At 39.3% G+C, this 24,262-nt stretch overlaps 2 protein-coding genes across 4 annotated transcripts; both read left to right on the top strand.

Annotated features, from left to right (window-relative positions):
* The first annotated feature begins 6,384 nt into the window (after positions 1-6,384).
* On the top strand, positions 6,385-18,025 carry prelp (proline/arginine-rich end leucine-rich repeat protein). 3 transcript variants are annotated; one of them, XM_071494341.1, is made up of 7 exons: positions 6,385-6,586; positions 13,941-14,376; positions 14,460-14,645; positions 14,798-14,955; positions 15,070-15,266; positions 16,990-17,065; positions 17,241-18,025. In XM_071494341.1, exons 1-7 carry the CDS (start codon positions 6,582-6,584, stop codon positions 17,329-17,331), a joined length of 1,149 nt encoding a protein of 382 aa, XP_071350442.1. In that variant the 5' UTR covers positions 6,385-6,581; the 3' UTR covers positions 17,332-18,025. The 3 variants fall into 3 exon arrangements, with proteins under 3 accessions (XP_071350442.1, XP_071350443.1, XP_071350444.1); XM_071494342.1 differs by lacking the exon at positions 6,385-6,586 and adding an exon at positions 9,894-10,021; XM_071494343.1 differs by lacking the exon at positions 6,385-6,586 and adding an exon at positions 10,962-11,106.
* A 292-nt stretch (positions 18,026-18,317) lies between these two features.
* On the top strand, positions 18,318-22,580 carry il19l (interleukin 19 like). The gene is made up of 6 exons (XM_071494344.1): positions 18,318-20,255; positions 20,538-20,717; positions 20,941-21,003; positions 21,194-21,346; positions 21,428-21,490; positions 21,963-22,580. The coding sequence occupies exons 2-6, from the start codon at positions 20,562-20,564 to the stop codon at positions 22,050-22,052; spliced, it is 525 nt and encodes a 174-aa protein (XP_071350445.1). The 5' UTR covers positions 18,318-20,255; positions 20,538-20,561; the 3' UTR covers positions 22,053-22,580.
* The last annotated feature ends 1,682 nt before the right edge of the window (positions 22,581-24,262 follow it).

Below are 24,262 nucleotides of genomic sequence, written 5' to 3'. Positions count from 1 at the left end.
CAGAAGCAGGAGTCACTCACACAGAGTTCCTTTGAGGGACGAGTCTTACTAAATGTCTGTGTGAGCTTGTTCCCACTGACAACCAGCCGGCAGTGTGCAGCATACATATGAAATCATGACAGATGGAGAGAAGCTGAAGGAAAAAGTTCATGGTTCCATGTTGCTGCTGAGAGGCTGTATACGCAATACAAGGAGCCCAGCTGTTACATCAAGCTATCTTAAAGGAATAGCTTGACATTTTGGGAAATAAGGTTATACATTTTCTCGCTGGGAGTTATCTTCATATATGAAGCTTAGCTAACTTCAGGAAAACTGCTAGCTTAGCTCTGTCCAGCCAAGAAATAGTCACAAAACCCCTGATTTGTTTCTGTATGGGTTAAACAAACAAGACAAAGCATTTTAATTAATAAGCATACGCTGGACATCCTAATATTTGAACAAAGCCAGGCTAGCTGTTTCCCCCATTTCTAAACTAAGTTAACTGGCTGCTGGCTTCAGCTTCATATTTAACACATATTTGAGTGATATTTTCTCATCAAACTCTCTAAATTGAAAATGTATGTATTAATTTCTCTGTAATCTTTATAGAAGTAAATGCTACAGGTACTTTTTAAATGTTGATGCTGTCATATAATCTGCACTCCTTTGCAAATGTGGTATTGGCTTTACTTTTCACCACAAACTAGATGTTTCTCACAATTTATCTTTCTTGTACTTCGCTTGGTGTTAGAGTTGTAAATCAGTCGTGATTGCACATTAAAACCAGACCTCTGCTGCATTCCTCATTTTCAGAGCCATGAAGCACAATGATCACATTCGAAGCATTTCTTTTTTTTTTGCAGCAAAAGGAAAAACACATTTGAAATATGGTATTTAGTTTGTATTAGTTAACACTTACCAGTGTCTCTCAAACAGTTGGGAAGAAGCAGATGTAGATTTTCAGGAATTGCCAGCTGGCTGGTGTTTACGCTGCAGGACGAAGCACTGTAGAGCCAGATGGCACATGTGAACACCTGAAAGGCTGCCTGGCACGTCACAGTGGAATGAGCCACTGACTGAATGTGCTTTTGTTACATTAAGTGCTAGACATTGAGGTGGTCATTGTCCGTAATATTGGACGGCTAATCTCTAATCATTCTTTCCATCACAAATTCCAGACTCACTGATCTGCTCAGCTAAAGATGATCTAAATGCAGTGGAAAAAAATTTTAAATGGACATGGAAAAAAGGAAATGTGTTTAAACTGTTAGACACTCGTTTCATTTCAAGAAAAGCAGCTCCAGGCAGTATTGTTTATTATGGTGCAGTCCTACTTTTCTGGTCTCAGACCTGAGATCACATGAGTTTTTTTTCATACAATTTGGATAGAAGAAAGACATTTATTCATGTTAGTTTAAAAGTTATTCATAGATGGGGGATTGTATTTGCAGCCATTAAAAAACAGAATAAAACTCTGGTGGAATCATTAAACCTCTCGCCATTCCTCTCCTCTGAACGAAACTCTGCCTTGGAAACCACCAGTCAAAACAATCTGCTACGAAGCTCCCTGTGGTGTCATAACAGCAACACAGAAAGCTGCAGAGCTCAGGTCCCCTCACTTATCACGTCCCTGTACTCACAGAATCAAACTCTCCATCGGGTTCGATACATATTGACTCTTTGGAGTGGATCTTTTGAATCTCATTCTAACTGTATCCACCGCTGCCAATGATCCGTATTACCGTTAATATTTCCAGATGTTTCCCAGCTGCTTTTTTTATTTATTTTCCATTTCTTTCTAGAAAAACAGTTTGTGAATTGGAACTGCAGTGAAAGTTTGTTATGTGGCCAGAGATTCAGAAGTCTGGGACCTGGGCTTGGAGAGACTGACTTTGTCTTGTTTTTTTTAAAGCTGCACTAATCAATATTCTTTATGTTAACAGTTGAAACGACATATATGGATGGATTGTGTATGATCAATGTGTGAAATTGTGGACCCAGATAAAAACTGTTAAGGAACTGCTGTAAACAACTTCTTTCATTGGAAAGTAAGGCCTGCTCGAAAAGTTACTCAATGTATCTAGATGACGTAACATGGGACTAGGCTGTTCATAACGTGATTGCATCACATTTGCACTTGTGTTCTTCTTTGTGTGCTCACATATACAATATTTTAATACAGCTGGATTCCCAATGAAGCTTTTGTCATTTACACATTTTTTATGTTTATGTCATCAGAAGTATGAATTAGTAACTGAAACATTAAGATCACATGTTAATCAACAGTCACTTTAAAGAAATTTCCAAGCTCTGAACTGCTAAAATGCTAATTTTATAACCACAATGTCATCTGACAAAATCCCCAAACACATAAGTTAAAGACAAAGACTGTGCGATATTTACTTGTATAATTATCACTCAGAGAGAAAGTCAGATGTGACTGTGAATATCTTTCTTTTTCTGTCTCTCACACAGCGCACAGTGTCTGTCTGTTTAATAAACTGCTGCTCTGCCTCCCTGCTACTCTCTGAACACAGTAGACAAAGCACTGGTTATGAAAGCAGAGAATTAAGCAGCGTAACTTCGCTCTGAAGTTGGTAGAGACCAAAATAGAGTTATGCACAGTAAATAGTGGTCTTTTTTTCTGAAACATGACTCCATGTTAATGTTTTTTTTTTCTCCATACCTGTTGGATGTTTAAATAAGTAACAGATTGCTGTGTCAATTCACATGTTTACCATATCACACTTTATGTGACAATATGTCAATATCAGGTTCATAGTTTGCTGCAGTGCCCCTTAGTTGTCAAAAAAAAATCAATGAATGCTGGCTTTAAAGTAAATGGTGTTGTCAAAGAAATGTGTCAGTATTACTTGACGGACATCAATTTGGCTAGTATACTAGCAAAATGTGATTGATATGTCAGATGGTAGTGAAAAAAAAGCCAAGTTGTTCCAGCAGAGGGTTGTTTTCTCGATTTTTAGTGTGCCTTTGAAGATACCAGAAAAATGTTGTTAGAGCTTGTACTCCAACAATTCCTCTTCCTTTGTCACAATAAATCAGCAGCTACTTGGCAATAGTCAGCAGGCCCATCCTTCAATTTATCCTCAAGGTAGACTGTTGGATGAAGCATGAGATTTTAGGTTACTGACTTGGAAGCATTGGTTGGTTTGAGTGCTGTTTGTTGCTGCACTGAGATCATGTATGACTTAAGGTCTGGCTGGCAGGTCAAGTGTTCCAGTAGTTGCAGGACACTGAATCGGAGAAAAAGTGTTATGTTTGTTGGATTTACTTTGAGGAGTCGTGATGCGTCAGTGCCTTGACTGTCTCACAAAATCAGTTCTCTTGAAATCTGTGTTGTCAAGTCTGTGTGTCAAATAAGCTTTTAACAAAACTACTGGACAGGCTGATGGACCAACCGACAGAAAAATCACATACACAGAGCTTCAGACCTCCCAGCTGTGTAAAGAGACGTTGTTGCTGAGAAGAGAAATCATCTCTAAATGCATTGCAGACTTGTATGGTACTTCTGGTTTTGGCGAGATGACTGAGGAAGCAGTTAGTTTCATTTACAGGCCTCTTTACAAGCAAGACTGAGACCTCCAGCTGTCTCATTAGACACACACACATGCACAGATGCTGATTCTGCTGTCTAGTATTTCCTTTAAGGTCTGAGGACAGTTACTTCTGTTTTATGGAGTCATGAACATGTAGTGTGGTAAAAACTCTTCAATGCAAAAGAGTGAGTACTAATGTTTTTGTTTTTTGTTTTTTCTTATGTTTTTGGTTTTTTTTTTTTGAACTTATGCCAGTAATTCATTTTTGAACACAATTTCAGAAATAGTCATGGGCAGGCTTAGAGATGTCAGCCTCAGAAATATAGAAGGGAACACATAATCTTCATAAAATCCTCTGTTCTTGAAACTAGCTTAGCCAAGGAAATGAGATATAAACACATTTTTATTACAAATGCCAAATATAGCGTTTGTTCTCTGATCTAGATTTTTTTTTATTAATGAGTGTGATATCTAACATAAGAGAGACACATATCTGTTTGTAAATCTCCAGTGTCTGAAGAATTTGCCATAATGGTGAAAGGGACTATTTGCGACACAATTTCCTGAGGTTTTCCCACAGTCTCTGCACTGTATACCACTGGATGATTTTCTCAGGACCATGTTTAGGCAGTTGATCATGCAACACAACTCAGAGCAGAGTGAGTAGTTGTGTTGTTGTTGTTTTTGTTCTCTATGTCATTAGCTTGCTAACTCAACATTAACAGAGGCAGGGGGTGGGGTAGGGGTGTAGTTGGCTGCATGTGTCAGAGTGGTTGAAGGTGAGAGATGTAGAGTTCAGGGTCCAGGCTGAATGTTGTTGTGTGTGAACTATGTGCATAGCGTGTGAGAGGAGAGTTCGACTACTTATGGAGTCTGAATTTACAGACTTCCATATTTCCATATTCCATATTTAACTGAGTACCAGCGCAGAGCCTCATATGTGAAACACATGCAGCTAACCCAACACAATATGGACACATGCATACACATACACAATACTGTACCGCACCAGTGCCGTGCCATATATCATACCATGAAGCATATGGGAATGGTATGCCTGTGCTCTTTTATCAAAAAGAATCCATCTGTGTAAACATCATCACTCTTACACTTATGCAACATATAAGGTGCATCCATGCATCACCTAAAGTAAAAAGATCATTTGAGTCCAGGTAAAGGCTCTTATGCTGTATTGATTTTTTGCCTGGACCACAACAGTGGGGCCAGCCCTATAATCAAGAATGTCCCTAAATGACTAACTGACTGACTGACTGACATATTTCCACCATTGGTCAGCTGAATCTCAGGTGACTGAGTTAGAGTTTCCCCATTGGTTGTTGCTCTTTTAAAATGATTCAGCACAAACAGCTTATATTAGAGAGATGTTTACAGCCTGTAGTGTTGCCAATTTATCTCATTTGCTGTTAGACTTCTTTCAAACAAGACTAGGTATAAACCTAGTGCATGGCTGGACTGTATATGGGTGCCAACCGTGAGCTTAGGGCTTTACAGGCTGGCAACTTGCCACCCAGTAAACAGAGTAATGCTTCAATATCACTGAGCCTTGCCTCCATTATGGCAGACAAACTATTTCATTACATGTACCATTATTAGTAAAGGAGGCAGAGGATTAACTAAACATCATCTGCACCGAACAAGAGAGCAGAGGAGAGTGAGAGGGGGAGAGAGAAGCTAATGAATTGATCATTTGCAGTAATGTAATGTAAGCTACAAAGCTACAAACTTTTTAAAATGTATTTCTTGCTAACTAGCTTACTACCTGCATAGTGCGTATTGAAGACGCCCCTTGTATAAGGTTCTTGTTTTACAACAATTCAGCTGGACACTGAGTTGTTTTTTTTACTCATGGTAAACTAACATACATTATGTTGCTTGCCACAGATGATCAGTTCATCTGTGGCAAGCAATAGTCAATAGTTGTCATTTCAGCCAAAAACAGTTGCCACTTAGAAATGACAAACCTGCCTCTGTCTACCTCTGAAATCAAGAACTCCACTGTTTCAAAAATTACTAGGCTCTTTGAGCAGTAAACTATAGGGAACGAACAGTATTTTTTAGCCAGTATGAAGGACATGCAGATAAGAAGAGGCAAAAACTGATTTAATACAAAATCTTCCAAAACAAGCCATTACTTTTTTTGTTTACCCATTCAAACATTTGGATCCATTTGATCAGCATTTGCAGTAAAGGCTCCATGTGACCTCAGGAGACAGAAAGGTGTTTTATGATTTAGAGGAAAGCACTAATGAATATGATATTGACAATTTCTTATTCACAGCATAATAATGGAGCAATAAGAAAAAGAAAACTTAACAAGATGTCTGAACCCAGTGAAAATCTGACAAATGTTGGGTGTTTCTATTGAAAGGCATGGAAAACCCATATATTTCAAGCTGTTTAAACAAACTAACATGTTACCAGACACGCTGGCTTCATCATGGTTTCTGGTTTGACAGTGCACAAAATATACATAAGGATGTCTTCAATCAACCATTCACAGTCATTGGATTGCAGTCAGCTGTGGATTAGACCTAGTCACACCCACCTGTCACATCCAAAATATTAACAAAGGTCAAGTATTTCAAGTCATCTGTGAACATAATTGTTGTTGAAAAGAGTAATTACTAAGTAACTTGTTCCAAGAAGTCATGGCACCAGTTGTAACTGAAGCTCATCAGATTGTGTGTAAAGAGTGCATCGGCTGAAGTCTGTCCTGGCTGGTTAATGTTTAATTTGATGAATTGTAGATGAGCTGTGATTTGGAAATGTCCACTGTCCAGGTGGTTTCTTTCCACTGGCATACTTAACAATATGCTTACTCAAGAAAGCACTTTTCAGTTAATAGGATGTGTTCTATGATTTCAGACATGAAGCAATGCTTCTCAGTCTCAGCAGCTGCCTTTGGTTTTGTGTAGGAGACACAACTCTTGTGGCTGTGGATGCTGTGACACAGCAGTTTTACAGCAGTTTGCCGTGCAGGAGGTGGTTGTTATATTACAGCTAGTTTGGCACGTGCAAACGGCAATGAGGTAAATGTGCTTGAAGACAACGTGGTCTGTGTGTTCTTGGACATGACATTTGGGATTCACAGTTACTGATGGTGTTTAGCTTGCATTATAACATTTTCATTTCAGTGATATGATAACCCTGAAGAAGTTAGACTGTATAATTCACTAGCATTCATATTCTCAGTCAGGAACTGATTTTACCAATGTTATAATGCCAGAAATATTTTCCATTTGACTTTGCAGATAAACAAAGGGCCTTCCAACTACCTGTCGTGGTGGCATGCAGGGTCTTATTTTTAGGCAGCTCTTGGTGGTGGAGCTAACAACAAAAGCATGAATACTGAACATGTCCGTACGCTTTATCTTTGGCAGACAGAACAAGCAGTGAAGGGATGCAGAGTTTGTTTTGAGTTCATCAGCTGAATGTTTATGCACTAAATCTCACTGTTATATTCCTATAAACACCCTACATTCTTTTAAGTGAACAACATTTATTCATCATGATTAATACAGTTATAATGTAATATTAGTAATCATTGTGTAATTATTTATGAGACGGTAAATGTACATTTCTATGAAAACCTTGAAAGGCAAAGACAATGATAATACTGTAAAAGTTGATTCTATGAAAGACGGCTAACATTTGCCATGGTGGGCGTCCAAAGCTGTGGATTTTCAGTTGACTTTGGAAAAGAAACAGAGGGCGTGGTTTGCAGAACTCGGGTACTGTATGTATACACAATGCTTACAAGATGCTGTGAAGCAGATTAGAAAGTTGTCGGTAAATGTTGCGGAGTAATAATATTGATCTGGCTGTATTTCCTCTGGTAACATTTCAGGCAAGAAACTCATGCGCGTCTCCTTTAAACTAAACAGCTCAATCATCCAAATCACTGCAGATGACAGAACATGCCGTTCTTGGAAAGTTCTCAGCTTATTATACACACTAAGTCATTTTGGGCCGGAGCCTGAGCCTGCCTCACTCTCTACATCTGCCTGGAAAGCAGCTGCTGCAAAATGTAATAGCAATGAGTAGGGCTGCTGCTTAAAGATTTCCTGCAGCAAAGACAGGTTGTCTGCCACTATAAATATCCGTCCTCTTGAATCAACAGGTTGAATTCAGCCCTGAAAAACAGAGCTCCGACATCCGACTATCTCTGTCCAGACTCTGTGTGTATCTGAGCGCTGCAGGCCGGGCAATTACATTCCACAGGCCATGTGACTCAGTTCTCACATGCAAATCCCAACCACACAGTTTTATTCTCAAAAGTTAGCTACTTTTAAGCTGTGATCAGTACAGGAATAAAAACATGATACATCAAAATGTATTCCTGGGATGACTGATACATGAATGGCGTCTGAATAGGTAGAACCATGAGATGATGGACGTGTGACTGCACAGCTGTAAACTTCTGGAAGGCAATTTATTACATGTTGTCACCACAGGGTGCTAGACCTTAATGTCTGACAGAAAACCTGAGGTGATAATATTAACAAACACACTTAAAGAAAGATTCATGTAATCTTTAAGGGCATGGTGACTCATGTAAGTTAACAATTAAATTCTAAGTACAATGGACAGATTTCTGACAGGTACGAAAAGGAAAACAGGAGATGTTTGATGAGGATGAAGTCAAGAAAATATGAAGATGAAGATGAAGTCAAACATGACAATGATGAGTTCTGTATTAGTGCATTTGATAATCCATCCATGGACACAACAGTAGTAGATTTGCTTTTATAGTTAGACTCCCAAATCCTCAACTTATGTTGTGTCTCCGCTATGTATTGGACTAGATAGTGAGTAAAATAACATTATTAAGTCCTAATAATACTGTAAGTGATATCACAAGTTCATTAAATAGTGGAACTGATCATTCTTGGAGATTCTCTGTCTCTCACTAATATGACACAGACACACACTGTACTGTCTGACAGGCCTCAACTTTTATTTGTCGGCTACCTCTGTAGAGGCAGCTCTGCAGCCACAGACCGAGCCTGTCACATTTAGCATCAGTGCTGTGCCAAAGAGCAGCCGACAATTTGTGGCAGACCACCTCATTCAGAGAATCATCTTTCCTTTAATTTCCAGTTTATCCCATTTAAACTTTTTAAATGTGCTGTTCTAAATTTATTTCTGATGATATTACATTATGGACATAAAATCAAGAAACATTGCTGCTAATAAGCAACTCTTTCCAATGATGTCATCCCTGCACAAAATAAAAACTCTTAGGTTGCTGCAGTTGACCAGAGGAGCTGAGTCATTAAATATTGTTCTTGAAAGCCTCTCTTAAATGGTAGCAGAGAAACTGAGAGAGAGATAGCAACCACCCAAAAAGTGACGCATTTGTTACATGTTCACGTTTTTACTTTTTCTCTCTTTTTGTCCCATTTGTTGAAGTATCCTTAGTTGAGACCCGGCTGGTCCAGATGTTTGGTGCAGCTGAGCTCAGTATGGTGGTGAGTGAATAGGGGACAGGAGTGCAGTGGGGAGAAATCATGAAAAGAGAAAGAACGTGAGGGGAAAGTGCAAGAAGGAGCCACACAAACGTACATGTGTGTTTGAGACTTTTCCCCACATATGTGCGCCTCATTATACTTTGGCTGCAGCTCATTCTGCAGGAATGCAGGGCAGCGAACACATGTCCACCTCCTATCCCCAAGTGACATATAAGCACACACAAATGCACACATATATACATAGAGGCTCTTTACTTTGTTAATCAGAGTGCCACACACACACATACCATGCCTCAGCTGGACCCCAGTAATCAGACTGTTTGAGTTTACTGATGCTGGAGGGAAAAAAATCTCCCTGGACACAGAAAAGATGCCATGGAGTCAGCAGAGAGATGCTGCTAATGAAAAACACATGACTGGATCTGAGTGCGCTCATCTAAACAATAGCGGAGTGGGTGGGAGACAGAGGAGAGATGCAATTACAGCTGGGCTTTCCCTAACAGAGATCTAGTGTTAACAAGATTTCTCAAAGACTTCTGATATAGAAACACATGTTTGTGCGTACATAAATATGCAAACAAACCCATGCACCCTTGTTTTTTTGTCTTTTTGATACAAACACCCTCGTGCTCTGCTGTGACAGAGCAAAATAATAACAATCTGTGACACAGTTTGGACACATGAAAGAGTCTGCGGTCTTCCAGAAGGAATTAAGATTAAATCTCTCTGGCCCTGAGCCGAGCAGAGGGAGAGAAAGAACCACTGTGACCTTCAGAGGGAAAAAAGCCAGGGAACAAACCCAACAGGCAGGCTTGTCCACCAAAGGAGAGAGAGAGGGAGAGACAGAGGGAGGGGAGGGTTAGGGACGGAGAGAAACAGAGGAAGAGAGAGAGAGGGAGAGAGAGGGAGGGGTAGGACAAGAGTGAGAGAGGCAGAGAGACGAAAAGACACAAAACTTGTGACTTGACAAAAGAGGGCAGGTACCAGAGGCAGGTAAGAAACTGTATTTGTTGTTTCCAGGGGGGCTGTTTATGATGAGGCATGATCAATAAGATAAGAAAAGGCAGGAGTGTGTTTGTGTGTGAAAGAGAGAAGCAGAAAGAGCAGTGTGTGAGTGTGTGTTTGTGGACTGAGGGGGGATCCTGGCACTGGCACAGCTGGACCATGCTGGTGTGTTTCTATAGAAACGCTGTGCCATACAGAGTGGTGCTCTGTCCTCCAGCGAGCTGCCACACACTTCCACTCTGATGTTTTTCTCCGCTCCTGCACGCTCACCTTGATTCCAGCTTTTTCCATCGGTGAGTGAGGAGAGCTGCTGCTGCAGAAAAGTTGAAATATGTAGCTTTAGTCGAGGTTATAAAAACAGGCCTGCAGCTCACTTTGGCTGGTGCAGAAGAATCTTCATTTTTGCAGCTCATCAGATGGATCCTCAGGGTTTTACAGGCAGTTTTTTTTTGTTGCTGAAATGAATTCTTCTAATTCCACTGTGAAGCTGTGATTTAAACCATTTCCTCGTTACAAATACTGATGGATCATCTTGGATCATTAACAGGAGGCCAAAATAAAACTGAAAAAGTATACTCTGAAAATATATGAAAAATTTCTCAGGCATGCATGTTTTTTTTGGGGTTTTTTTTTATAAAAACACAGGCAGTGCCGATTTACTATACTTTTAGTGGCTTGCATGTTTAAAAAAAGTCCCTCTTTGCAGTGTGTGTGACAAAGGTAAAAGGAAAACATTTGCTCAATCTAGGCCGAACTGACTGATGATCAGGACAAAGAGACAGTGATTACAGTGTCCCGACAGGCAGGAGAACAGACTGCCTGCAGGAGCCTGACGGTGCTGAGTTCTGTTTTGTCTGTACTTTCAAGTTGGATTATAATCATCATATTTCTGTTCATTGTTTTTATCAGTGTGCCTTCCAACTCTTTCACTGCACATGCAGATGGATGTAGATCCAATCTTTGCACAGCCACTGCAGGACTGCCACACCCACATGAGGAAACGTTTTGGCACTAGTGCAAAGTATCTGCTGGTGTGGATGGTTTCAAAGGGAGGGCAGATTCCTCAATGACTGGTACATTTCCAATGCAGAACTGAAACTATGTATGTGTATTAACCCATTTTAACATAAAATTAACTTCCATAACTACATCTCTACTATGTAGACATGAGTCATAATGACAGCTTGTTTTATGTCTCATATATTTAGCTCAGCACATGTTGAATGATATTTAGAGACATTTGTAATTGTATTGATTACTCACAGATATTTTGAGATATCTTGAGTCAGATTTCTGAACTCCGCTCTTCATGACACGACTCTTATTGATGGCTTTTTCAGCCGCATTACAAAACACTGGTGATCAATTTTGATTGAAAGAACGACAGCGGCAGCTCTGCCAGAGAGTAAAGCAAGAAAATGTGATAAATTGGAAAGAGCTCATCAACGAGGACGTGGTGGCGACAAAGCTTTATTTCTCTGGCTGCTCCCCGAGAATGAGGATTACTATACATATAAATATAAACCACAGTCTGAAGATACAGTTCTGATTGATGATCTTTTAAAAGAGTTGGTAATAGTACTCAACTAAAATTTAAAGAAAATTTACTTGCAAAGATAGCTGCCATTCAAAACATCTGGAATTTTACTGTAACTAATAATATTTGGATTCAAAATAAAAACCTCTTTAATCACGAGAAAGTTGATATACTTTTAATTCTGTGTTAATATTCAATTATGGCGAGATGGCTAGTCTTCAAATTTAGTGGAAATATTTGGAATTTCCATTTAAGATAATCAAAACCATCCATTGAGTGGCTGCATCGGAAGATGGATTTTGCCAATTGTAGAATTATACGTCAACATTTTCATGACAACTGGACAAGCTCCATCTGCTAATGAAGATAATGAACTATGACTCAAAGCAATCGAAACTGATTAATGATTTACTACAAGATCCTCTGAACCACTGCAATAAGTGCAGTTCTCAGACTGATATTTATCAGATTTACTTATTGAGGTCACAAATAACAAGCCAATGAGTCAGGCAGCTTTGTGTCTTTAGTTGTTTGCCAGACTACTGGTCATGACAACAGGAGCACAAGGGGGGAGAAGGGCTGGTTGTGGTTTTGAACGAGGGCCTGGGAGGCTCTGAAAGGCTGAGAGGGAAAAGGAAGGGCAGTGCCAGGGAACACCGTCAGAGAAAAGTTCAGATATGTTTTTCCAGGCGGGACAGAATTTGGCCCTAAGCCTCATTCCTGCCCCGTGATTCATATGTGATGTTTATCGAATTGGCCGGATGCTTTCCTAAGTAGAGCAAAGTGATTGGAAACTAATAATGTATTTGTACCAAAGCATTATTTTGACAGCTGTATGGGGATTGTTTACAGCAGGCCTTTGCTAATGACATACAATGCACAGTACAAAGAAACAAATGCACACAGACGGACATTAATCTAAAACTTTGGGATTAAGAAACACAGCCCGCTCAGCCTGAAAGGACCTCATTCCACTTTGAAAAGTCAACTTATCTCCACTGAATGGTGAATTCTTGTGATCACAAGTCAGACATCTGCATCTGTGTGTGTGTCAGTCTCTCTTTCAGCCTGAGGTCATTACAGTTTACACACATATGAGCTAAGTTGCAAACATCTGTTGGACATATTTTTGAAAGTAATCAATTACAGTATAAAACCTAAAATCACCTCCCATCTGTTCTCCTGGAGGAAGTTCAAACTCTTGGGTGTGTATTGGATGAGTTTGTATACCATCTGCATACTAATTTATACAAACACTAGCCCACACTGAAAACATATGACTGCTGAAAAAAAAGAGTATGCACCTACACTTGCAACTTAAGGCTTTATATATGTACGTTGATTTAAGATGAGTCACATTGGGATTTGGTCCTGTTTTCTTTTAGCCTCTCCTGGGTCAAAGAGCTTTAACCTTCCAGACCTACAGTTTCCCCCTCCACAGCTCTGGACAAGTGTAGACAATAGAGCCTTTATCCCAAAACTTTTCCCCTCCTCTTCCTCATGAGCACTAATTTCCTGTATCAGTACCTGCCCTTCTTACGTTTGACCTGAATTAAATTAAACAGATCACTGTCTTAGACTTTCTGGCCCACTCTCTGTTTTTCTTACGATGCCAAACCACAAACCAAATAACACTGTATTTATTTATCTTATTCATGCACAGACAGTGACACTGGAAAAGTTACAGACTGGGCCAGCTTGCTTAAGTGAACAAATCTTAATTATTTTCACCCCTACAGGATGTTGTAGTCATAAATAGAAACAGTTACTCTATGCTTATGTAAGAGCAGCATCAGACAGTGATATTTGATGCTAAAATAAAAGTGTAGTAAAAAGTTCAGGTGGCAGACTGCTAAAGGTATTGTTTTACAATACTACAATCACTGTTTTCATGATTAAGGTCCAACAGAAACGTGCTTTGTGTTTATCTTGATACTACTGTTTCAGCCAGTTCAGCCCTATCTCAACACAATTTGAACAAAAACAGCAGGGCTTGGCAATATTTTTTATATTCCCAAGCCCCTCCCAAAATATGAACAATCAAAATACAAACAGCTGCACGCTGCGTAGTTTTCAGTGTATTCAGAGACAACTGCTTTGGTCTACACTGAGCCTCTAAATGGCTGCTGATCAAGGGAACAGGGTTTGTACACACTTGAGAGTCAGCGCTGCCCCAGAGCTCCCACATAGAGCAGGAAACAGAAAAAGACCAATGTCTTCAAGTTGTTAAGTTGTTATTACTTGACCGTAGTGGCTAACCAGCAGAACCAAAATGACTGGTTGTATCTTTCTCTCTGTACTTAACCCATGTAACTGCACACAAAAAATTAACTAAAATTAACTAACTAACTGTTTTGTGCTCTGTTGTAGGACAATGAAGGCCGGCGCGGGACTCTTCTCTGCATTGGCTCTGTTCCTCCTGATGGGGGCAGTGTTCACCCAGAGACCTCGGCCAAAGAAGCCCACCAGGCGCCCAGCCACCACCAGGAAGCCTTCTGTCCCCAAGCCTGCTGTACCAGCACAGCCAGAGCCCCAGGAGCCCACAGACTTTCCCCCGCCCATCCTGGGCCCACCATCCATCTATCCTGACTGCCCCCGAGAGTGTTTATGCTCCCCAAACTATCCAAATTCTCTCAATTGTGAGAACCGGAACATCCGTGTGATCCCTGTCATCCCATCCAGAACCCACTACTTGTACCTGCAGAACAACTACATCTCAGAGGTGAAGGCAGAGCCATTCATTAACGCCACTGAGGTCCGCTGGATCAACTTGGCAAACAACCGCATTCATCGGATAGACAAACAGGTCAGAGAGTTTCCTCCATTAGTGTTCATGATTTCAAAATAACATGAATGCATATAAAACTTCTGTGCCCATCTCTCATGCAGGTATTTGAGAAGATACCGGCGCTGCTCTACCTCTATGTGCACCGTAACCAGCTAAAAGAGGTCCCCTCAGGTCTCCCAGCAAGCCTAGAACAGCTCCGCCTCAGTAAGAATCGTATTTCCAAGATCCCTGCTGGTGCCTTCAACAAGATGGGGAACTTGACTCTGCTCGATCTTTACCACAACCAGGTAAACCTCTCACTTTAAATGTAGCTTTGTGAGCATTCTACCCCACTGTGCTGTTTAGGTATGACCAGTGAAAACTGCCTGTGTTTATCTCTGGAGCAATCATAAGTTTGTGACTGATGTTATACTGTATGATGTTTGCTTTTTCTCCTCAGCTGAGTGACAGTGACCTGGGAAAGAACACATTCAGGGACCTGAAGGGCCTCATGCAGCTCAATCTGGCTCACAACATCCTGAAGAAGATGCCTGATGGTGTACCCAGTGGTCTCATCCAGCTTTTCCTGGACAGGAACCGCATAGATGACATCCCAAAGCAAGTATACAGTTCATACATCACCACATTGCTGATGAACACACATGTGGGCGCGCACACACACACACACAGACACACACACACTCACATTTGTTCTTTCTGTCTCTTGTTCAGAGACTACTTCAAAAGCTTCACCCACCTTGCGTTCGTGAGGCTGAACTACAACCAGCTGAGTGACAAAGGAGTTCCCAAGGCTGTGTTCAACATTTCCTCCCTGCTGGACCTGCAACTGGCCCACAACCAGCTCGCTTCTGTTCCTCTCTTCAACGGTCACCTGGAGCACCTGCATCTCAACCACAACAGCATCGAGAGTAAGTCCAGCACCATCCTCAGGATATGTGAGAAAAGGTTGCAGAGATATGTTTATGTCATACTGACAATTAGTGGAGACATGCCAACGACACAAATCTTTGCAGGACATTTAGTCTGCTTAAAGCTGCACTAGTCATTTTTTTTTTTTTTAACAATGGAACAAATGACTAATGAAGAGCAAAAAGCTCATGGTGACGAACTCACAGAGAATTATCACCTGACTCCTCCCCTGAGCTCTCTGGAGCGTTTTAGCATCTTTCAGCTCATAGTTTTGGTTTTCTTAACTTTACTGTGTGGATTCACTCTCACAGCTCTCAACAACCTTGTTTCCAGTTGCAGTGGGCAGATGTTTTCAGGGAAAAAGCTCTGATAAACACATTGTACAGTACCTGCCCAACAACAAACAGCAGCAAGATAAGATACCAACTAGATGGTGAACATAATGGAGCATTTAGCAGCTAAAAAGCAAGATATTTTTCTCAGTTACTGGTGGGGATCAAATCAGACATGTTCACATTTGTTGGGTGAGAAAGACAAATCTAAATAATCCTGATGTTTTCTATTGTCTTTGTGGCTGCTTATAGTATAAACAGGCAGCTGTTTGACATAACATAACATAATAATCTTGTGTTTACAGCTTGTTTCCATGGCCTTCAAGTGGCCAGAAAAACAATTGATGCTGCTTTAATATTGGCTCTTTAAAACATATTTCTATTGAAGTCCCTGCACATGACGCAGGTGTTTTCACTTTATTCTCTTCGAGTTGTCCACTGCTGAGGTTACTGTTGGGCAGAGCTACGCTGGGAAATACATGAAGTCACTTAATTTTACTGTATTAACTGTATTGTAGAATGTGTATTGTTCGGAAGTGCAGGACTAAACCTTTGGTGGGGCAGCTTTTAGCTTTTACGCTCCAAGCCGATGGAACAGTCTCCCTGAGGACCTGAGTGTTGAAATCTTTAAAAGCAAACTCAAAACGCACCTCTTAATTAAATTAAATAAAGTTTTTAATCGTTAGTCACTTTATTTTATTCACTTATTTTGTTGTAATTATGTTGTAAATTGTATTTTATTCTAATTTATCTGATCTTTTATCTTTTTCTTTTAATCTGTTTTTAAATCACTAATCTTCTTTTTTTTCTGATCTATTTTATTGTGATTGTCCTTTCCTTATTAGTTTGTCAGTCATCTGTGAAGCATTTGAACTGCACTAACCTGTATGAAAATTGCTATACAAATAAAGTTTGACTGATTGATTGATTGATAGAAGGTGACAGGAGAGTATGGAAGATGTCCATAAAGCACAGTCTGTACACACTGCAAGACCAGAACCAGAACTAAGTATCTGTTTATTATAAGCACATGCTTTTACATCTGGATTGTTTGTCATGAATCAGTTCACTTACTGTCCCATAGAATTCATTAACCAAGTGTAGTTAAGGGGCCAAATCTAACCAACTTGTTTTATTCCTGTTGTACTTCATGACCCCATTAGTTTGTTTACAGTGAGTGATTTATGTCTTTTTTTTTTTTTTTTTAATCTTTCCATGAGCACTTTGGATTTTTTTTACCAGTCCCTAATAAGCTATCATGATTAAATGATTAGTATTATAAATTAATAAAATAATATTTACATTATTACATTATTTTAATGTAATTTTGCTTGTTTGAAGGAAAGCACATTTTGAAGACTTGACAATCATGACTGTGTTTTCCTTACAGGCATCAATGGCACCCAGCTCTGCCCTTACAGCCTACAGGCTGACCTGAGTGATCACAGCCTCCTGCCCAGACTAAGGTAGGTCACATTACATTACATCTTGGCACTCAACAATAAAAATTAGTGCAGTGGCACCCTTTGAAAGGAAGTAGATAGGAAGCAAAAAATGAGTAATGTGGTATAAGGAACTAATGAGTTTTGAAAAGCAGGCATCATGGTAATGGCATGTTAAGGACCTGTTCTATTGCCTCAGGTACCTGCGCTTGGATGGAAATCACCTGAGCCCCCCCATCCCTCTGGATGTCATCATGTGCTTCAGACACCTCCACTCTATTGTTATTTAGAAGAAACGTAACTGAAGACCTGGGGGCATGCACACACACATAAACCACACACACACACACACACACACACACACACACACACACGTACACACAGACTCACTGTGCACAAGCTGAAGTCAAGGCAAAACATGCTCAGTGAAGAACAAGGTATATCCACCCATACATACTGTGGGAATGTGTTATTGAGGGAGGGACTCCTGTTAAATGCAAAACAACTGTAAAGCTTTTAATAGTTCAAGCTTTGAAAAGTTTATTGTTGCTGGATTCAGGACAGTGAACTATGAATCTAGGAAGAATGGATATGCCAACATTTAGGGTTAGGTTTTTGTATGAAGTTACAGTTTATCTGCCATTTTTTGTTTATAAGAAAACTAGATTGAGTAAAGCCTGAAAATACAGGTACATTGACAGATGCTACAGATATGGAGGGTAGTTATGTTTGCTTGCAGATGTGATGGAAGTAGAGCTGCCACCATTAAGAACAAATAGACCTGCAGTTAATGTCAGAAGAAGCCGTTAAAGACATAACTACCATGTAGTTGAAACTGTCCCAAATGTGCCTGTGATTTTCAAGGTACTCCATGTAAAAATGTCTTTCTATTCTTTTTATTCTTAGTCTTCTGTATATTATTCTTCTGTATAAAGAAGCTCTGTACAAACAATGGGTAATAAAACTCCTTCTTTGATCATTGGATTTGTGAGACTTTCTCACCACCCTCCGTTCTGATATATGCTTTGGGTAATTCTGCATCAGTGGACACCAACACAACTTATTCTCAGGGACTGTGATTTTCCTTAAAGGTATCCTTGACCACTTAGCACAAGGTACTTAGGAGCAGTGTTTTTAAGGCCACAAAAGCAGGACAAGATGCACATTCCTGTTGCTGGTTTCAGTCTATTCCACTGATCTACATATAGCATGGATGTAAACAAATCACAATCTATTAATATATACGTCCCCACGAATGTTTTATCCACATGCACCTTTAAAAAAAAACAAATTTTTCCTATAAGTGGTGTGTCGTCAGTATATCTATGATTCTAAACAATGAATTCAGCATGCAGATGAAAGAAATGTCCTTTGGCAGCTCATTTCTTGAATCTAATTTACACTTTATTTATGATATATTAAGGACACCATTGCCTTTCCGGTGACAGTGAGTAAATATCAAAAAACGTATAGAGTATATTTTAATATACCTGCGCTAAAAAAAATTCATTGAAATGTATTCTATTTAGATTTTGATTACAGTTAGTGATTATCTGTTATTATTTCACTGAAATATAACCTATATAACCAGCCTCTATTAAGGGAAAGAGCCAAGAGTCAAGGAAAGAGAAAAGTAGTTGAAGTAGTTGAGAGATTTGATTTGATTTGATTCAATTCAATGCGATTCGATTCGATTCGATTCAAATGTGCTTTATTGGCATGAAAGTTTTAGAAAAACAGAGCAAAACACATTTCTTCCACACAAATGCTTTTTTTCACACCATTCTTTTGATTTAGTTTTGCCTCTTCTGGCTTCTAGAAATTATTTAAATGAAAAAAATGCAGCAAGGTAACATCACTCTTTGGCTGAAGTGATCACAAATCATTGACATGCAGCCTGAGAGGTTGGGCAAATACAGCAGAATTATGCACTTAACTGTGTGGTGTTTCTGTTAGTTTTGAGACAGTAAAGATGTGGCCTGTATAATATATAATAATATAACTCAGACTTTGTATTAAAGTAGTAAAATTGTATATCATGAGCACAGATACGGGCAGCACGGTGGTGCAGTGGTTAGCACTGCCTCACAGCAAGAAGTGAGATAAGTGGTATAGCAAATGGATGGATGGAAGCTCAGATATAGTAGCAGTATATGCTGCTGAAGCAGTGCAGTGAAGCAGTTCTTCAAGGTTCAAAATAACTTTGTGATGACCTCTAGTGGTTAGAAACACACATTAGAAATTCCTGAGCTGGGAAGTGCTGTCTGTCTATTTTTAACTGCAAATGCTGAAATGTACAGTGGAGTCCAACAATCTGATACCACTTTCTCATTGGATAGTGGTTGTGGATTTACACGCCACTATACTTCCTAGAGGGAAATTTTGCACTTTACAGTTCCGTTGCTATAGATGCTATTGATTGATTTCTCATTATTCTATGAGCACAGACTATTCCTGTTTCCGTTGGACTTCCCTGCTCATGATTCCTTCCACTGCAAGTACATTTTCAGCAGTCATCAAAAGTTAACCTGGCCAGACATGTGGGTGAGCAGGTCCGGTAGGTGTTTCTGATCAGGACTTGTCTGACAGGAGTGAGGTCACTGCCAATGAGAGTGCTCCTCAAGGAAAACGAGTAGGGTAGTGTCTCACACTGTGCAGAGAGAGCTTTTATTTCCAGTATAACCCAAACATTTAGGGGCAGACTTGGTGATTGATCAGAAGTCTAACACAAGACAAAAATGACATTGGTGCAAAACATACCCATCTTTCACCCTAATAATAGATAAACACATTTCATAAGCAAAATAATGGAGTCAGCACTTTGTAATGAGGAACACACGCAGCTGAACGCATTAACGCTGCAGGCGAATGACGACACTCTAATGAATGACTCACTGGATAATTACACAGCACATCACTGACAGCACATGACCACAATTCACTTCAGAGAGGAGGAAATCTTCAACCATTTGTTTTCCCTTTCTTCAAATTCAGTATTGAGACATCAGCTGGAAGTTCCTTTAATAGCAACACACTTCCTCCTCCTGTAAACCAATTTTTTTTTTTTTTGCGTGTATTCGTGCAGGTGCATGTGTGTGCATGTGTCTGTGCAATACCTGGTAAAATCCCCCTCACTGCACTATAAGAGGAGACAGCATGGAAACAGAGAGACACATCTTTCACAGGACTCTTCGTCTGAGTGTCACACACACAGGTGAGTTCACAGGTGTGCTCTGGGTCATAGTGGTGGGTGATGGTACCTGAACATTGCAGTGGTCGTTTGCTTGCCTATTAGATGGTCTTCACATAATGATGCCTTAGAGTTTCATAGAAGAATAGAAAGTGTATTGCATATGCTTTAGATCTATACTGAATTGTTTATTGTTTATTAATCAACCAATCATTTAAATCATTAATCTTTAGATAATCTTTATCTACATATAATAATTTACTCTCAGTATTTTATTTTAAAAAGTTTCTGTTATGTTTCTGTTAGTTTTGCCTCCAGGTAACCACAGTGATGAAGATGCTGCTCGGCTTCTCTTTCTGCCTTCTCCTCGTGCTCAGCTGTCTGAGTCAACCTGTGGAGGGCCGAACTCTGCATCTGGACAGCTGCTCTGTCAATGTTCACACACATGAACTGCACAAATATTACTCCACCATACGTGCAGATGTGGTAAGTTTAAGTCAGACACACACACACACACACACACAAAATAAATAAATAAATAAATAAAATAAATCTTAGGCATCAACAAATGCAAGTGCCACATTCAGCATAATATCACAAATACATAAACAAACCAAAACTGTGACCCCTTTAATAGGATGGAAAACATTCAGAAACTTACAAGAGCAATTCTGATAAGATCTTTAATGGGTTTTTTTTTACGTTACAGATAGCAGGAAACGATGACATTGGAGTAAAACTTCTAGACAAATCATTGATAAAGTCTGTTCAGGTGAGTTCTTGTGTTATTTATGCCAGTTATTGATCACTATGTGCTCTCCATTCTTACCTTTGCAAGAACTTTTTCATATTCATTCATATATCTACGACACAGACTGCTCAAAGCTATATAAACAGTATTTGAGTATGCAATAAAACTATGAGAGAACTGCTCTAATCTGATCTTTGTATGTGTCTGTCAGGAGGGACAGACATGCTGTTTCCTGCGTCTTGTGCTGCGTTTCTATGTTGAGAGAGTGTTCAGCAACTATGCCTCCGCACAGCCACAGCAGCAACGCTTCTCCAGCGCTCTGGCCAACGCTTTTGTCAGCATCAGAAGAGATATACATAAATGTGTAAGTTAGTTGTTCAAAAATAAAATGTGATTTTGATGTCAGCTGTAAGTCGTATTGACAGTTGTGCTCTGCTCTATGCAGCACTGCCACTGTGAAGAAGAAACCCAGAGAAAAATTGACTCCATCCATGCTGAGTTTATCAAGGTATGTAGTACTGTATATGGAATAACTTACGGTACTATACATTACTGTATCTGTACTGTACTGTATCTTAAATCCCACATTCTCATAGTAGACTGCAGAGGGAACTAGGGAGCAAGCTCCAGAAACAATTTTGTTTATTTTCAGCAGCTGTGAACAATGTTTGATTAGTTTGAAGTCCAATTCACAAACACTCTGCTGGGAATCTTTTATTATCTTAATTATATCAGATATCATATAACAATATCTACGACACAAAGATGTACTGTCCACAACAGCCACCAAAACTATTAAGATTACATTTAGGGCCCTGAGTGACATTTTATTTTATTTCTCCTGAGGTCACTGAAGATTCAGTCCTGTTTCTTAGAAATGTAATGGAATGTAAAATGGTTACTTCTATACGTTTGTGCTTATTGTTTAACCAGTTTTTCCACTTGTCTTTTTCCATTTCTCTCTCCTTATCTCTGAGCAGCTTCAAATAAACCAGGCAGCACAGAAGGCCATGGGAGAGTTGGACACTGTGTTGGAATGGCTGGAGGACCTCGTCCAGATAACCCACTAATGATCAAACAGAAACTCAGCAACACCAGAGTGATTTATGTAAATGAATCCCAAAGCTAGCATCAAAGATGCAGCTCTTAGCCTGACATTACATGTAAGCAGAGGGAAGATTACACCTTTAACTTCACACCTGCGCCAATTTGCATTTCTATATTTTGTACTTGAATTAACTTACTGTGTTTGTTATCCACTGAAATGTAGAATTTTTGTATTGCAATATTTATAATCAACATGATATAAACTTAAGTTTAACTTTAAGTATTTATTTCTTATCAAAAATAGAGAGCTGTTATGGTCCCGTATGTGTGCTACTACTGTAAGATTATTATGCAGACTAAACAAATGGTTTAATTTCAATAGGCTTTGTACAGCTTTTTATTGTCCTGTCTCTGTTGTACTTATTTATGATGCAAAGCACTTTGTGAAGGTGCTGTATATATAAACCTTACTTACTTTTTTAATGCTTTGATTTTAACCTTTTATTTTTTTATAAATGCTTTACTTTCACAATAAAAGAAAAACCCTCCTATATTCTAACTGTTTTCTTTCAACAACCGAGAGTGATGCATGGGCTCCATTACCATCTAGTGGTGATCAATGAAAATACAGACAGAAAACACAACAACACTCACACCATTATAATATCTATTTTGCTCCACAAAATAATATCTAGATTGCTCCACAATCTTTCCCCCTCCCTCCTGCCAACTGCAGAAGTCAATCTGCTTAGAAACCACTGCACCAACAAGTCACTGACCTAATTAATTTTGTTATTTTCTGTAATACTGATTTCTGGTATGTTAGTATCTTTAATATTGCTACATCAGAAAAGCAGGTAAAAGTAGAACAAAAATAGAAAAATTGCACACACACTTGATTCTTATTGTCTTTGGATCCTAGACACTGTCACTGAGGTAATCCTCACTGACGTGTCACATCCCCTCTACGTTTAATACAAGTTATCATCAGGGTGAAGGTAGAGGGTACAGGTTTACTCTGATAAGTAAATCCTTGTGATGTGATAGTTGTGTCACTTTCATTTTGATGTATTATCAAGCATTGTGTTGTGTTATTTGAGGTCTGGCTTTAACTGACAATTGCCACAGATACAAAAGAGTATGTACAGTATAGTTTACAGAGTAAGTAAGAACAATAAACGAAACTAACTAAGCTGCCAGACGTGACAAAAACAGGAAATTTCTGTAAACCACTCTGTTTTTCACTTCACTTTGCTGCTAATGATAAAATGAGACAAAGATGAAACTAACACTAGAAAAATCTCGCTAAGTCAAACTGTCTCTCTTCTCTCTCTCTCTCCTCTTGCTTTTATTAGAGTTACAGTCTATGCTGAAACCAGGAGATACTTTCTACTAAGAAATTGCAGATGGGATTAGAATAATAAGAAAGGAGAGGAAGTACTCATATCCTTTACAAAAGTAAATATAACTGCAACCCAGGAAATGAGTTGCCACACCGGGCACAATTAAATGGGTTCTTGCAACACTTTACTGTCAGCAAAGACACAGATTTGCCAGGAATATTTTCAACAGTGGAGGTAACCTATTCCTTATCAGAATATTGCTTTCACCGTATATATATACACCGTATGTATATGCGACAACAAAAACAGGCCATTAAAAAAAAAAAAAAATTTAAATGACAGAAACATGCCACAGAAAAATACTAATAAAAAAACTATGCAGATCAACTCAAAACACAAAACACAATATTTAACCAAAACCTGCTAAATTAGAATGAAATGTTGAATGTACAAGTTTTACAGACACCTACATTTCACAGTAGCTTCCTTAACTCCATCTTGGACTCTCTCGAGATTACACTTTTAGAACATCATCATGCTATACACTTTAGAACATGGCAATCAAATGTTTAAAAATTACACCATCTTGTAAAAAAACTCCCAGATTATTTCTTAAATGTATTTACACAATCACATTTCAACAGGTTATGTGCATATTTACCCACTACTCTGCCATGCCCAGATTAAGAATGCAGAGAGCCATGGGCACAGGATCTTGGAGGCCCCCCTTCCCCAGCCCCCTCTCCTCACACGTGCAATGTTTTGAATTATAGGTTCTCAGAAGAGGCTACTTCATCAGAAACACCATTAGCTTGTACAGGATTTACACTGACAGGCTACAGCTTCTGATCACAACCTAAAGTACAATATCAACTGCTGTAGACATATTC

Source organism: Trachinotus anak, unplaced genomic scaffold, assembly GCF_046630095.1.
Source record: "Trachinotus anak isolate AG129_WGS33_773 ecotype Australia unplaced genomic scaffold, CSIRO_AGI_Tana_v1 ptg000013l, whole genome shotgun sequence".
In the NCBI taxonomy this organism is placed as follows: domain Eukaryota; kingdom Metazoa; phylum Chordata; class Actinopteri; order Carangiformes; family Carangidae; genus Trachinotus; species Trachinotus anak.
Note: the sequence above shows the minus strand (reverse complement) of the source record. Positions and strands in the feature narration are given on the sequence as shown.

Bases quoted from the DNA above. Each gene is read 5' to 3' on its own strand.
- prelp (XM_071494341.1), top strand. The intron at 14,646-14,797 runs GTAAACCTCTCA...TTTTCTCCTCAG, and splicing joins TCGATCTTTACCACAACCAG to CTGAGTGACAGTGACCTGGG. The intron at 17,066-17,240 runs GTAGGTCACATT...CTATTGCCTCAG, and splicing joins AGCCTCCTGCCCAGACTAAG to GTACCTGCGCTTGGATGGAA.
- il19l (XM_071494344.1), top strand. From the start codon at position 20,562: ATGAAGATGCTGCTCGGCTTCTCTTTCTGCCTTCTCCTCGTGCTCAGC. The intron at 21,004-21,193 runs GTGAGTTCTTGT...TGTGTCTGTCAG, and splicing joins CATTGATAAAGTCTGTTCAG to GAGGGACAGACATGCTGTTT. The intron at 21,347-21,427 runs GTAAGTTAGTTG...TGCTCTATGCAG, and splicing joins GAAGAGATATACATAAATGT to CACTGCCACTGTGAAGAAGA.